At 45.3% G+C, this 15,731-nt stretch overlaps 1 protein-coding gene across 2 annotated transcripts; it reads left to right on the top strand.

Annotated features, from left to right (window-relative positions):
- Window positions 1-3,576, top strand: LOC123404808 (growth-regulating factor 4-like). 2 transcript variants are annotated; one of them, XM_045098756.1, is made up of 5 exons: window positions 1-460; window positions 567-785; window positions 1,007-1,017; window positions 1,194-1,575; window positions 2,871-3,576. In XM_045098756.1, exons 1-5 carry the CDS (start codon window positions 345-347, stop codon window positions 3,331-3,333), a joined length of 1,191 nt encoding a protein of 396 aa, XP_044954691.1. In that variant the 5' UTR covers window positions 1-344; the 3' UTR covers window positions 3,334-3,576. The 2 variants fall into 2 exon arrangements, with proteins under 2 accessions (XP_044954691.1, XP_044954692.1); XM_045098757.1 differs by lacking the exon at window positions 1,007-1,017 and having other exon boundaries at window positions 2-460; window positions 567-778.
- The last annotated feature ends 12,155 nt before the right edge of the window (window positions 3,577-15,731 follow it).

The following is a 15,731-nucleotide window of genomic DNA, read 5'->3' as shown; positions in this document are numbered from 1 at the left end:
CTCCTCCTCGCTTGCATTTGCATAGCTGGGATCCACAGCCTCCTCCTCCTCCTCGTGTCGGCCTCGTCCACATCCCCCATCCATCCATCTTGGCTCTCGCCTCCTCCGGGCGAGCGAGGCGGACAGCGACGCAGCCAGAGAGAGAGAGAGAGGGGAGAGGGACAAAGCCGGTAATAAAGGCGCGCGCACAAGCCAAGCAAAGCACATTAACGAGGCCAGCCCGCGGGGAACCCCATTAAAGACACCGGGGGAGCGAGGAAGCAAGCAAGCAAGCAAGCACAGGGGCTTAGCTTAGCTTGGCTTGTGTGTTGTGTGCGCGCGAGGGAGACAGCCGGCCGAGAAAGATGGCGATGCCGTATGCCTCTCTTTCCCCGGCACGCGACCGCCGCTCCTCCCCCGCCGCCACCGCCACCGCCACCGCCTCCCGCCTCCCCTTCTGCCGCTACTACCCCTTCTCCGCGTAAGCATGCATCCACCCACCCGGTTCTTGGCTCCTGCCCCTCCTCTTTCTTGCTTGTGTCGTGTCTGACCTCCGACGTGGTTCGATGGGGTGTTGTTGTGCGCAGCGGCAATGGCGCGGGGGAGAAGGCGCGGGCGGACGGGGGGTGGCTGGCGAGGCCGGTGCCCTTCACGGCAGCGCAGTACAAGGAGCTGGAGCACCAGGCCCTCATATACAAGTACCTGGTGGCCGGCGTTCCCGTCCCGTCGAATCTCGTGCACCCCATCCGCCGCGGCGTCGAAGACCTCGCCGCCCGCGTCTACCACAACTACCTCGGCAGTACGTCCCCTTCTCCTGTCTTGCCGCCATCGTCACCGCAAATCTTGCGATTGCTTCTTTGTTTATTCATCCGATCAGGCGTGGGTGTACTTTGCATCCATTTGTTAACTCGGTTCGGTCTTTTGTTAATCCGGGATCCGCGATTCGAGACGAGAGCCACCGGATTTGCTACCAGAAAGTGCTGAGTTTATTTTAATCCCAACCGGTTCTCTCGTCAAGATTTAGCTAAGCACAACATGGTGAGGGCTACTGTTTGATTCCAAAGCAACAGGACTTGCGGCGCCTGCTTAACCCTTTTGTTTTTTCCGTTTGATTAATGCTGCAAATCTGAGTAATGGAACAGCCGCCATTGTTTTTCGATTGAAGAATGTATGCAGCTTTACCCTGATCGATCGGGTTCGCCGGCTTTGTGCAGTTAGGAGTGAATTATTCCGGGGCAAGAAGGTGGATCCAGAGCCGGGGCGGTGCCGGCGCACGGACGGCAAGAAGTGGCGGTGCGCCAAGGAGGCCTTCTCCGACTCCAAGTATTGCGAGCGCCACATGCACCGCGGCCGCAACCGTTCAAGAAAGCCTGTGGAAACGCAGCTCGTCCCCCACTCCCAGCCGCCGCCGGCCGCCTCCGCCGTGCCGCCCCTCGCCACCGGCTTCCAGAGCCACTCTCTCTACCCCGCCATCGGTGGTGGTGGAGGCGGGGGGAACAGCATGTCCAGCACCTTCTCCTCCGCGTTGGGGCCCCCTCAGCCGCACATGGCTCCCTACGCGGCTCTCGGCGGCGGCGGAACATGCAAAGATTTCAGGTGAGCACTGCACTGCTCATGACATTTCTCCATGCCACACAGTAGCCCCTGTCTTTTTAACGGTGTCATCATGCCTGCCTCCAACTGATTGGAGACGGCCAAGCCAAGATAGATACCTTTGGTCCTCTAATTTCTGCGTCCCATTTTGTTCCCATGCACAGTGCTCCGCCTGCAACAAGCGCGATATGCATTGCATCTAGTATAACTGAAACTTTTTTACTCTCTGCACTGCAACACATTTTCTGCTGCGTTTAGCCTTTAGATCTCTGCTTCTGCTTACTTTCTGGGATCAGATTTTAGATTGGGAACCCGGGGACAGTCGGCCCCTACGATAGATCTCTGCTCAGGTGGAACCTCCACTGCTGTGCAGGGTATTTCACTTGGCTTTGGCGCAGGCTAAGTTTCAAGCACGGACTGCTGTCCGTGGTATTAAGATGAAAATGGATGATGCACAACACATTTGTGGTCTGTCTTCGCAGAGTCTCGCAGTGCTTGTAGTGCCTGGCCTCCCTTGCCATTTACTCGGCTTCTTTATTCTTCTACAGCATCCATCCAGTTGTTGTTTCTGTTAGGGCCTGCCTGCCCACAATGATTTGGGTCATTTTAGCTGCGTTATCTCTGAATACCGGTCGCCACTATCTCTGAAGAGGCCAGCGTGGTGCTGGAAGCCCCACTCTTTCCATCCGTATACCAATTATTTGTTCCTACCAGGGCAACTGTACAACTGCTTGATTTATCTTCAAAAAACATAGGGTTTCCTGTGTCATGATTTGTCGGGCTGTACATATTGTACTGCGTACGAGTAACTTTGCAATAATTCTTCATTTCGTTCGTGGGCAACTGAATATGTAGTCTAACCAACATTCAGAATATATAGTCTAAATGGCTGCATGCATCACTCGATGCAGAGGCCGGGACGGGACGATGCATCCTTTTCGAAAGAAAAAGAAAAGAATATATAGTCTAACCTGAAAGGCCGTTGAGATTGTATATTGTTTTGTCCCACACATAAAAGTTGGATTGTAGAGTACTGAGCACCTCATCAAAAAGTTGGATCTATCCTGAAAACCTTACAAATTTTAGAGCACTAGTTCTGTACAACTGTGCTGAAGATTTTGTCCTCTCATCATACTAACAACAGTGCACTGGGCATTGCATGACAACTTTGCACTATTCGATATGACTCGTTGATCTGCAGACCAAGGATGAAAAAACTTTTTTCTGTATACTTGTTTTATGATTTTTCCTCATATGCACATTCCCGGTTAACCTTTGGTATTTACTGTAAAATTCAGGTACACCGCATATGGAGTAGGATCTTTGGCAGACGAGCACAGTAAGCTCATCACAGAAGCCATCAACACCTCCATGGAGAGCCCATGGTGCCTGCCGCCATCGTCTGAAACGACCACATTCCCGCTCCCAAGCTACCCTCCTCAGCTTGGGGCAACGAGTGAATTGGGTCAGAACAACAACAGCAATAGTAACAGCAATGCTGCCAAGGCCGAGCGACAGCAGCAGCAACCGCTTGGCGACTTCGACAGCGGCGCCATCAACCCCATGGAGCAGGACAACCAGACCCTGCGGCCGTTCTTCGACGAGTGGCCCAAGGCGAGGGACTCGTGGTCGGACCTGACGGATGACAACTCTAGCCTCGCCTCCTTCTCGGCCACCCAGCTGTCGATGTCGATACCCGACTTCTCCGTCGCCAGCTCCCAGTCGCCCAACAGTATGTTGTTCGCCGGTGAGATGTACTAGGCCGGTAGCATCAGTTTCGTCGTGGTCGTCGTCCCCTTTCTCCATAAGTTGACACTACCTACACCGGCTGAAAACTGACTTGAACTGAATGTGGATCGTTCTGCTGGCCCTCGAAGCCATCCACTGTGCTTGCCGTAGCACCTCAACCTTATATGGTTCTATAGTTTATCAGTATTTGCCGTGTGAGATTTGTACCGACAAGAACAAGAATGAAAAGCTTCATCCTGGCATCGTTTTCCTTGAGCTATACGTGTTCAACTAACTAGCTAACATGGTGCTTACTCGCTTTATTATCGGAGAAAAAACTGACTCGGTTGACGTTTGAGACGAAAGCTTCATCATGACATTGGTGGCTTGCTTGCAGATGTAAAGAGGATGAGATCCTAGTTCCTTTTTCTTCTCCCCAGATGTGGCAACTAGCTGTGGTGCACAGGTGAGCAGTTGTGGTGGGGGTGGGGCGTGGGTCGGCTCCCTTTCCCCGAACACGATCACGCGGCAGGATCCGTTGCGTTGTCACCTGGAGCCTACACCGTGACAAGCAATGTTGGTTCGTTGGTTACCACAGTTCCCCACGCCACCCTCGCCCTTTTAACATGCTGCTAGGGCCAGGGGCTCCACTCCGCCTCACGTCCTCGATGATTGCCTCGCGCGTGCTGAGTCGGACGGGGACATGGTTGGAGTACTATGCATTGCGTGCTCATTTTTCATAGAGAAGGATTTTATTATCTCAAATATAGGGTCAATTGGATACAAAATATTATAAACAACATCCGGCTTCTGCATGGGTAAGATGGATGGTATCATGCTATCCGTCCACCCCTTGTTTCTCCCCGCGCATAAAAATATCAAAACCCAACACAATGATGTAAACGGATCATGCCCATTTTGCTTCGTCTTTGACCCATTTTCAGTCTTAACTTACAATGGGTTTTGCCCAATTTGCTTCCTCTTTGACCCATTTTCACTCTTAATTTAGACCGGGTTTGCATACATGTGAGCATGCCACCGTTGTCGTTGTCCACCCTTTGTCCCCTTCTGGTCTGTTTGTGAGTGACATATGCGAGGAGCCCCCCACTACCATCAATATCAACCTCCTCGCCTCTTCACCCTAGCTGCCACCTGATAGAATACGTGGCTTTCAAGTATATTCCTAATTCCTTCTCAACAAGCATTTATTGAAGGGAGAAGAATTAGCAATAACATAACCATAGTCCAAGAAATCACTCAGTCTTTTGGTCTAAATTCCTAGAATACACCGGCTTTCATGCTTAAGACCGCTTAGAATGGAAATTCATGTTAGAGTTGTATTGAATATTGTGTACAAGGTAAGTTATAATTGGACTTGTATTTGTATTGTGTTTAGTAGGATATGGAGTCATGTCCTAATAGGACACATGTATCCTAGGCCTCTCATATATAGCGGGGGTAAACACACGATGTAATCTATGTCAACATAATAGCACAGACGTGCAGGAGGAGCCGGCGACGTGTGCCAGCACCCAGGGTGCCCATGATGCGGTATTGTGACGGTATCACAGGGAGGAGCGTCCGTAGTCATGCCCCGGGGATGTAGCCATATCGGTGAACCTCGTTAACAAATCTCGGTGTCGTGCTCGTATGATTGCCTGATCTTCGGATGATCAACGACGATCTTCGGATTTATTCGCCTATGCTGCCGATGGTGAGCTCCTCCCCCTCTCTGCCTCGAGGTAGAAGACGACCTAAGAGGGGCGACCCACCCGTCAGCGTATGTCTCTCTCTCCTCCCCCTCCCAGTCATTGGCCGCAGGGCCCCGCGCGTCAGGTTCAAACCTGACGATGCGCGCGCGCCACGGTTGGTTGGCTGGCCGGCCAGTTGGGCCAGCCCAACTGTTGGTTGGCTCGGGCCTGGCCACTTGGCCCTTTTTCTTTTTCTTTTTAGTTTTTGATTAATTAAATTCCACAGGCTATAAATACATCTAATTCAAATAATTTTTCCACCTTAATTCTTGTTTAAATGTTAGGAATTTAATAAAAATGTCTCTGTAATTTTTACAGAAAATTTTGTACATAGGTTTATTTTAAAACCTATAATAAAGATATTTCAGCATGTGTTAAAAAGGTTTTTAAAATCCTTTACACTCCAAAATCAGAAATAAATATTTTTAGAAATGAAATTGGTATTTCACAGAATAGGGTAACATTTTAGAAATGGATTGTGTGCCTTGTTTTTGCTGTGATTCTTATTAATTTATATTAATATCGTGACGATAGATCACGTGATTGACGAAGGACTTGGACCGGAAGACCTCGAAGACCCACGAGACTTTGCTGACCAAGGCAACCAGCCCTTTGACCATGTCTAAGAAAATATTTTCATGCATGCCATGTTTATTATTTCAGTCCAATGCATGTGATCATGATTGAATGAGTAAACCCCTTCGCATGGTGTTCTTGATAGTTCCTTGATAACTCTTGCATTGTGCATGGTATTACCACCTATGAGGATCATGCAGATAAAAGTAGATAGGTTACCACCTACGCATAAGATGAGCATATGCATGATGATGGTAACACGAAAGTGATCTCAAAGACTTTTGAAAACCCCATCGGGTGCTACTAATGCCCGAAGGTGATGGTGTCGAGATGGTGACCACTTGAGAAAGAACTGGTGTACCGAAGGAAGGTTTTGTGTGTGTGTGGTTTCGTAAACAAGGAGAGATTTAAGATGTGCTGACTATCCCAACCTTACATGTGCGACCATGATATGTCTCCAACGTATCTATAATTCTTGATGGTTTCATGCTATTATCTTGTCAAACTTTGGATGTTTTGTATACCTTTTATATCTTTTTTGAGACTAACCTATTAACTCATTGCCAAGTGCCAGTTCCTGTTTTTCCATGTTTTTGACCCCTTTCAGAGGAGGATTTTAAACGGAGTCCAAACGGAACGAAACTGCCAAAAAGAATTTTCCTGAAACAAAAAAAGATCGGGAAGCCTGAGAATCAGGGCAGGGGCCACCAGGGACCCCACAAGCCCCCTAGCCGCGCCCAGGGGGGGCCCGCGCCTCCCGGGCTTGTGGGCTCCCTCGGCCTCCTCTGCCCTAGGTCTTTCGCCTATAAATTCCCTAAAATCCCAGAAAAAATCAGGAGATCATCGAAAGTACTTTTCCGCCGCCACAAGCTTATGTCCCCGCAAGATCCCATGTGGGGCACGTTCTGGTGGCCTGCCGGAGGGGGGATTCCGATACGGAGGGCTTCTTCATCAACACCATGACCTCTCCGATGATGCGTGCGTAGTTCACCATAGACCTACGGGTCCATAGCTAGTAGCTAGATGGCTTCTTCTCTCTCTTGGATCTTCAATACAAAGTTCTCCATGATCTTCATGGAGATCTATCCGATGTAATCTTCTTTTGCGGTGAGTTTGTCGAGATCCGATGAATTGTGGATTTATGATCAGATTATCTATGAATCTTATTTGAGTTTCTTCTGATCTCTCTTATGCATGATTTCATATCCTTGTAATTCTCTTCGAGTTGTGGGTTTTGATTGGCCAACTAGATCTATGATTGTTGCAATGGGAGAAGTGCTTGGTTTTGGGTTCATACCGTGCGGTGACCTCACCCAGTGACAGAAGGGGTAGCGAGGCACGCATCGTGTTGTTGCTATCAAGGGTAAAAGGATGGGGTTTTCATCATTGGTTTGAGTTTATCCCTCTACATGATGTCATCTTGCTTAAGGCGTTACTCTGTTCATCATGAACTCAATACACTAGATGCATGCTGGATAGCGATCGATGTGTGGAGTAATAGTAGTAGATGCAGAAAGTATCGGTCTACTTGTCTCGGACGTGATGCCTATATGTATGTTCATTGTCTTAGATATCGTCATGACTTTGTGCAGTTCTATCAATTGCTCAACAGTAATTTGTTTACCCACCGTGATATTTGCTATTTTGAGAGAAGCCTCTAGTGAACACTATGGCCCCCGGGTCTACTCCACACCATATTTCCAGCCTTACACTTTTTCTTTGTTGCTCTTTTCGCCTTTAGATCTCACTTTGCAATCAATCTTCAAGGGATTGACAACCCCTTTATAGTGTTGGGAGCAAGCTCTTTGTGTTTGTGCATGTACTCTGGACTTGACAAGATTCTCCTACTGGATTGATACCTTGGTTCTCAAACTGAGGGAAATACTTACTGCTCCTGTGCTGCATCACCCTTTCCTCTTCAAGGGAAAAACCAACGCAAGCAAATCTCCATCGACTTGTCAAATTCTGGCGCTGTTGTTTGAGAAGTAGCGGAAGGATTTCTGGCGCCGTTGCCGGGGAGGATCAAGTCAAGAACTCATCCAAGTAAGTGTCGCAAACTCATCTCTTGCATTTAATTTGTTTGCCAGTTGCCTCTCGTTTTCCTCTCCCTCACTTCACCAATTTGCCTTTTTCGTTTGCCTTTTCGTTCGCCTTTTTTCTCGCTTGCTCTTTGTTTGCTTGTGTGCTTGCTTGCTTGCCGAAGTCACCATGACTGAAAACACCAAACTTTGTGACTTCTCGAATACTAATAATAATGATTTTATTAGTACTCCGATTGCTCCCGCCACTAGTGCGGAGTCATACGATATCAATGCCGCTTTGCTGAATCTTGTTATGAAAGAGGAATTTTCCGGCTTTCCTAGTGAAGATGCCGCATCCCATGTTAATACCTTCATAGAGCTTTGCGATATGCAAAAGAAGAAATATGTGGATAATGATGTGATTAAATTGAAGCTTTTTTGCTTTCTCGTTGCGAGATCGAGCAAAAACTTGGTTTTCGTCTTTGCCCAAAAATAGTATCGATTCTTGGAATAAGTGCAAAGATGCTTATATATCCAAGTATTTTCCGCCGGCTAAGATTATCTCTCTCCGTAATGATATCATGAATTTTAAGTAACTTGATCATGAACACGTTGCACAATCTTGGGAGAGAATGAAATTGATGATTAGAAATTGTCCCGCTCATGGCTTGAGTCTTTGGATGATTATACAAATCTTCTACGCTGGCTTGAATTTCGCTTCTAGAAATATCTTGGACTCCGCCTGAGGTGGAACGTTCATGGAAATCACGTTAGGAGAAGCCACGGAACTCATGACGAACTACTCTCAGTGGCACACTGAAAGGTCACCTACTAGTAAGAAAGTACACGCTATAGAAGAAATTAACTCGTTGAGTGCTAAGATGGATGAGTTAATGAATTTGGTTGCTAGTAGAAGTGCTCCTTTAGATCCTAATGATATGCCCTTGTCTTCTTTGATTGAGAGTAGCAACGCTAGCTTGGACGTTAATTTTGTTGGTAGGAATAATTTTGGCAACAACAATGCTTTTAGAGGAAACTATGTTCCTAGGCCTTTTCCTAGTAACTCCAATAATAACTTTGTCAACTCCTACCACAATACTCATGGAAATTACAATAGATTACCCTCTGATCTAGAGAGTAATATCAAAGAGTTTATCAACTCACAATTTTTTTCAATGCGTCCATAGAGGAAAAACTACTCAAAATTGACGATTTGGCTAAGAGCGTTGATAGAATGTCTAGTGATATTGATGCTTTGAAAGTTAGATGTGCTCCTCCCAAGATCAATATGGATGAAACTTTGAAAGCTATGCGTGTTTCCATGATTGAGAGCAAAGAAAGAACCGCCCAAATTCGTGCTAGACATGAATGGCTTAAAAATGCGTGTTCTCGTGATAAGAATCACGAAGATCTTAAAGTGCTTGGTGTGACTCCCATTGAATCTTTGTTTTCTTGTGTCAAACCCAATGATGATGGGGCTCGATATGAATCCACCTTGGTTGAAAAATGCCCCAATGATTCGGAGTCCATCTATCTTGATGCTAAAAGCATTATATTAAAACTTTGAGTAGTAATGAAATTACTACCTTCGATTTCAAGGAATTCAATTATGATAGTTGCTCCTTGATTGAATGCATTTCCTTGATGAAATCCATGCTAAACTCTCCACACGCTTATAGCCAAAACAAGGCCTTTACCGATCATATCGTCGAATCCATGATAAAATCTCTTGAAGAGAAACTTGAATTGGAAGTCTCAATCCCTAGAAAGCTTCATGATGAGTGGGAACCTACTATCAAAATCAAAATTAAAAACTATGAATGCAATGCTTTGTGTGATTTGGGTGCTAGTGTTTCCGCGATTCCAAAGTCTTTATGTGATGTTCTGGGTTTTAATGAGATTGAAGAGTGTTCTCTTAATTTGCATCCTGCGGATTCTACTCTCAAGAAACCCATGGGAAGGATCAATGTTCTTATTATTGCAAATAGGAACTATGTACCCGTGGATTTCATTGTGCTTGACATTGATTGCAATTCTACATGCCCTATTATTCTTGGTAGACCTTTCCTAAGGACTATCGGTGCCATCATCGATATGAAGGAAGGGAATATTAGATTTCAATTTCCTTTAAAGAAGGGCATGGAGCACTTTCCTAGAAAGGAAATAAGACTGCCTTATGAATCCATGATGAGGGCCACTTATGGTTTGAGCACCAAAGACGACGATACGTGATTCTATCGCCTTATGCCTAGCTAAGGGCGTTAAACAATAGCGTTTGTTGGGAGGCAACCCACTGAATTTATTTCTTTTTCTTTCTGTTTTGTTGCGTCCACACTATCATAATTCTGTTATGATTGTATTTTTTTGTTTCTTTTTGTGTTTGAGCCAAGCAAAACCTTTATGACTAGTCTTGGTAATGGTTGTTTGATCCTGCTGGAAAAAGACGAAAACTTTTCGCTCACGAGATGATTTTTCATTTTTATTCAGAAAGATCTTTTTATTTGATTCTTTTTTTCTGCTGGTTGATATGCCTTTTGCCCAGGCAGTCGTAATTTTTCAGAATTGTTGAGGTACCAGAAGTATACGAAGTATAGAGATTACTACAGACTAGTCTGTTATTGACATATTCTGTTTTTGTTGAGTTGGTTGCTTGTTTTGATGAAACTATAGATATTATTGGGGGGGGGGGGGTACTAGCCATGGAAAAGTGAGAATACAGTAGCCCAACACCAATATAAATAGAAATCAAGATTGCTACAGTACCTAAAGTTGTGTAGTTTGTTTTCTTGTGCTAATGTTATCACGAGTTTCTGTTTAAGTTTTGTGTTGTGAAGTTTTCAAGTTTTGGGTGATGTTTTCATGGAAAAAGAGATAAGGAGTGGAAAGAGCTCAAGCTTGGGGATGCCCAAGGCATCCCAAGACAAATTCAAGGACACCAAAAAGCCTAAGCTTGGGGATGCCCCGGGAAGGCATCCCCTCTTTCGTCTTCAATCCGTCGGGAACGTTACTTGGAGCTATATTTTTATTCACCACATGATATGTGTTTTGCTTGGAGCATCTTGTATCATAGGAGTCTTTTCTTTTCGTTATGTCACAATCATCCTTGCTGCACACCTTTAGAGAGAGACATGCACTCATCGTGATTTTGCTAGAATGCTCATTGTACTTCACTTATATCTTTTGAGCTAGATAGTTTTGCTCTATGTGCTTCACTTAGATCTTTTAGAGCACGGCGGTGCGTGACTTGGTAGTTGGCTTATGCTTTGAAATTAGTTCCAAAGGTGATAGGTACCCAAAGAGGATACAAAAACCTCCATCTTCATGTGCATTGAGTAGAAAGAGAAGTCTTGATTCCTCTCAATTAGTTTTGAGACGTGGATTTGGTAATACTAAGAGTTATGTTAGTAGGGTGTTGTGAATCTAAAAATACTTGTGTTGAAGTTAGTGATTCCCGTAGCATGCGCGTATGGTGAACGCTATGTTTGGAAGTCGGGGCATAATTGATCTATTGGTTGTCATCCTTTGTGTTGAGATCGGGATCGCGCGATGGTTAACACCTACCAATCCTTCCCCTCGGAGTATGCGTTTAGCACTTTATTTCGATTACTAATAAAAACTTTCGCAACAAGTATGTGAGTTCTTCATGACTAATGTGAGTCCATGGTATAGATGCACTTTCACCTTCCACCATTGCTAGCCTCTCTAGTGCCGCGCAACTTTCGCCGGTGCACAAACCCACCAAATGCCTTCCTCAAAACAGCCACCATACCTACCTACTATGGCATTTTCATAGCCATTCCGAGATATATTGCCATGCAACTCCCACTGTTCCATCTCATGACTTGTGCCGTCACTCTCATATTGCCATTGCATGATCGTAAGATAGCTAGCGAGATGTTTCAACATCATACGCCAAGCTAGATCGTTGCACATCCCGGTACACTGCCGGAGGCATTTCCTATAGAGTCATTTCTAAGCTTTGAGCTGTGAGTAACTAAAAGTGTGATGATCATCACTATTAGAGCATTGTCCCATGTGAGGAAATAAAAAAAGAGAGGCCAAAGAGCCCAAATAAAAAAAATAAAAGAGAAAAAAGGAGGCCTAAGAGCCCAAACAAAAAAAGGGTGAAAAAGAGAGAAGGGATAATGCTACTATCTTTTTCCACACTTGTGCTCCATAATAGCACCATGTTCTTCATGTTTGAGAGCCTCTCGTTTTGTCACCACCATATGCTAGTGGGAATCTTCATTATATAACTTGGCTTGTATATTCCAATGATGGGCTTCCTCAAAATTTCCCTAGGTCTTCGTGAGCAAGCAAGTTGGATGCACACCCACTAGTTCTCCTTTTGAGCTTTCACATACTTATAGCTCCAGTGTACCCTTTGTATGGCAATCCCTACTCATTCACATTGATATCTATTAATGGGCATTTCCATAGCCTTTTGATACGCCGAGTCAATGTGACCATCTCCTCCTTTTTGTCTCACAACCACCACCACACTCTATTCCACCTATAGTGCTATATCCATGGCTCACGCTCATGTATTGCATGATAGTTATAAAAAGTTTGAGAAAGTAAGAGTGCGAAAACAATTACTTGGCCAATACCGGGGTTGTGCATGATTTACATTAGTTGTGTGAGGATGATGGAGCATAGCCAGACTATATGATTTTGTAGGGATAACTTTCTTTGGCCTTGTTATTTTGAAAGTTCATGATTACCTTACTAGTTTGCTTGAAGTATTATTGTTTTCATGTCAATAGCAAACTATTGTTTTGAATCTTACATATCTGAACATTCATGTCACATTAAAGAAGTTGCAAAGGAAAACTATGCTAGGTAGCATTCCACATCAAAAATTCATTCTTTATCACTTCCCTACAAGAGGACGAACAGGAGTTAAACTTGGGGATGCTTGATACGTCTCCAACGTATCTATAATTTTTGATGGTTTCATGCTATTATCTTGTCAAACTTTGGATGTTTTGTATGCCTTTTATATTTTTTTTGAGACTAACCTATTAACTCAGTGCCAAGTGCGAGTTCCTGTTTTTTCCATGTTTTTGACCCCTTTGAGAGGAGGATTTTAAACGGAGTCCAAACGGAACGAAATTGCCAAAAAGATTTTTTCCGAAACAGAAAAAGATCGGGAAGCCTGAGATTCAGGGCAGGGGGCCACCAGGGACCCCACAAGCCCCCTAGCCGTGGCGAGGGGAGGGGCCCGCCCTCGCAGGCTTGTGGGCTCTTTGGGCCTCCTCTGCCCTCGGTCTTTCGCCTATAAATTCCCTAAAATCCCAGAAAAAATCACGAGATCATCGAAAGTACTATTCCGCCGCCGCAAGCTTCTGTCTCCGCAAGATCCCATTTGGGGCACGTTATGGTGCCCTGCCGGAGGGGGGATTCGGATACGGAGGGCTTCTTCATCAACACCATGACCTCTCGAATGATGCGTGAATAGTTCACCATAGACCTACGGGTCCATAGCTAGTAGCTAGATGGCTTCTTCTCTCTCTTGGATCTTCAATACAAAGTTCTCCACGATCTTCATGGAGATCTATCCGATGTAATCTTCCTTTGCGGTGTGTTTCTCGAGATCTGATGAATTGTGGATTTATGATCAGATTATCTATGAATCTTATTTGTGTTTCTTCTGATCTCTCTTATGCATGATTTCATATCCTTGTAATTCTCTTCGAGTTGTGGGTTTTGTTTGGCCAACTCGATCTACGATTCTTGCAATGGGAGAAGTGCTTGGTTTTGGGTTCATACTGTGCGGTGACCTCACCCAGTGACAGAAGGGGTAGCGAGGCACACATCGTGTTGTTGCCATCAAGGGTAAAAAGATGGGGGTTTCATCATTGGTTTGAGTTTATCCCTCTACATCATGTCATCTTGCTTAAGGCGTTACTCTGTTCGTCATGAACTCAATACACTAGATGCATGCTGGATAGCGGTCGATGTGTGGAGTAATAGTAGTAGATGCAGAAAGTATCGGTCTACTTGTCTCGGACGTGATGCCTATATGTATGATCATTGCCTTAGATATCGTCATGACTTTGCGCGGTTCTATCAATTGCTCAACAATAATTTGTTTACCCACCGTGATATTTTCTATTTTGAGAGAAGCCTCTAGTGAACACTATGGCTCCCAGGTCTACTCCACACCATATATTCAGCCTTACACTTTTTCTTCGTTGCTCTTTTCGCCTTCAAATCTCACTTTGCAATCAATCTTGAAGGGATTGACAACCCCTTTATAGCGTTGGGTGCAAGCTCTTTGTGTTTGTGCAGGTACTCTGGACTTGACAAGATTATCCTACTAGATTGATACCTTGGTTCTCAAACTGAGGGAAGTACTTACTGCTCCTGTGCTGCATCACCCTTTCCTCTTCAAGGGAAAAACCAACGCAAGCAAATCTCCGTCGACGTGTCAAATTCTGGCGCTGTTGTTTGAGAAGTAGCAGACCACGATACCACTTATGGGACAGGGCTTTGTTGATTACTTTGGTCGATGCTAGCAGAGAGCCCACATTACTTGTGGCAGGAGTGGCGTGGTCACTCTCGTGTCGGGGTCGTGCCAGGTAGGACGACTATGTTGTTTTCACATGTGTCGGGCACACCGTTGGTCCCTGGATGGATGATATGATCTAGAGTGAGGCTCATAAGATGTACATCATGTGGGCTGGGTACCAATTGAGTGGACTCTTTGTTTAGTGTCGCCAGGGGAAAGGCATTGATCGGGTATGTTATATACCGCGAGTCATGGATGACACGGAAGTTTCCCGAATCTCGTGGATACAACACGCAACCTCTGCAGTGTGTATAGCCGTGTCCACGGTCAAGGACAGTTGGGTAATCTTTCTTAAACTACGTCAAGTAGTTATCGCATAAACCAAGTGTGCGTGTGTGATGAAAGGGTTGGGCGAGAAATATGGTACTTGAGTTAAGTCAGATGACTTGGCATGGGGGACGAACATGAGGTGTCCAACCCTGAGATAATGTTAATATCGGTAACATGTTCATGTGGTTACTGCCTATCTTATGATGCATACCCGCACAAGCATTTGATCATGTTGTTGCATTCAAGGAAAAACTTGCTTTCCGCAAAGATCGCATACTTGTATTACATCATGCTCTATCATTGCCTTGTTCTACATCATGGGTTGCTTGCGAGTACATTCAATGTACTCATTGGCTTGCCACTGGTTATTTAATTGGCCAGGCATGTAAGAACCGGAATTTGGAGGAGAGTTCGTCGGAAACGAACATGCGATCTAGGACGCTTCCTGATACGTCCCAAAGGTATCTATAATTTCTGCTTGTTCCATGATATTTTGGGTGACATTGTTATATGTTTTGCTACACTTTTATATCTTTTTACACATATTTGGACTAACCTACTAACTCAGTGCACCCAGTGCCAATTTCTGTGTGCTAATGACTTTTTTGCAGGGGCTTCTACCCAAATTTCGAGAGCCCCAAAAATCCCAAGAAAAATATATAAAAATCAGCGTGACGGAAGCTTCCAGATCACCGAAGATGGGCAGAGGGGAGCCAGGGGCTGCCCACGCGATCTCCTGGCGCGGCCTGGCCCTTGGCCGCGCCCACAGGCCGCCTGGGTGGGCCCCACCTCTTATGATGCCCTCCTTTGGCCTATATTTACCACTCCGATCGGAAAACCTTCCATCATATCCAGAATCATGAATTTCTCCATCGTTCCGCCGCCAGAGCGCTTTCGAGATCGGGAGCGTCAGGAGACCTCTTCCCGGCACCCTAGGGAGGGAGGATTGACCTCCGGAAGCTTCTCCACCACCATGGACGCTTCTCGGACGTGTCGTGAGTAGTCCTCCTTGGACCATGAGTCCATGACCAGTAGCTATCTGATGTCTTCTCTCCAATCTTGTGCTTCCATGATTAGCCCTTGTGAGCTGCCCTACATGATCAACGCATCTATGTAATTTTCCTGCTATTGCTATGCTCGGTTTGCTGGGATCCATGGATTATGAGATTATGTTCTGATTGTTATGAGTTATATATTTGATTATTCTTTTATACTAGTAAGTATGCACGTGCACGCATG

The sequence above is a fragment of the Hordeum vulgare genome, chromosome 6H (genome assembly GCF_904849725.1).
Source record: "Hordeum vulgare subsp. vulgare chromosome 6H, MorexV3_pseudomolecules_assembly, whole genome shotgun sequence".
In the NCBI taxonomy this organism is placed as follows: Eukaryota; Viridiplantae; Streptophyta; class Magnoliopsida; order Poales; family Poaceae; genus Hordeum; species Hordeum vulgare.
The sequence above is the reverse complement of the archived record's forward strand: the minus strand, read 5'-3'. Positions and strand labels throughout refer to the sequence as shown.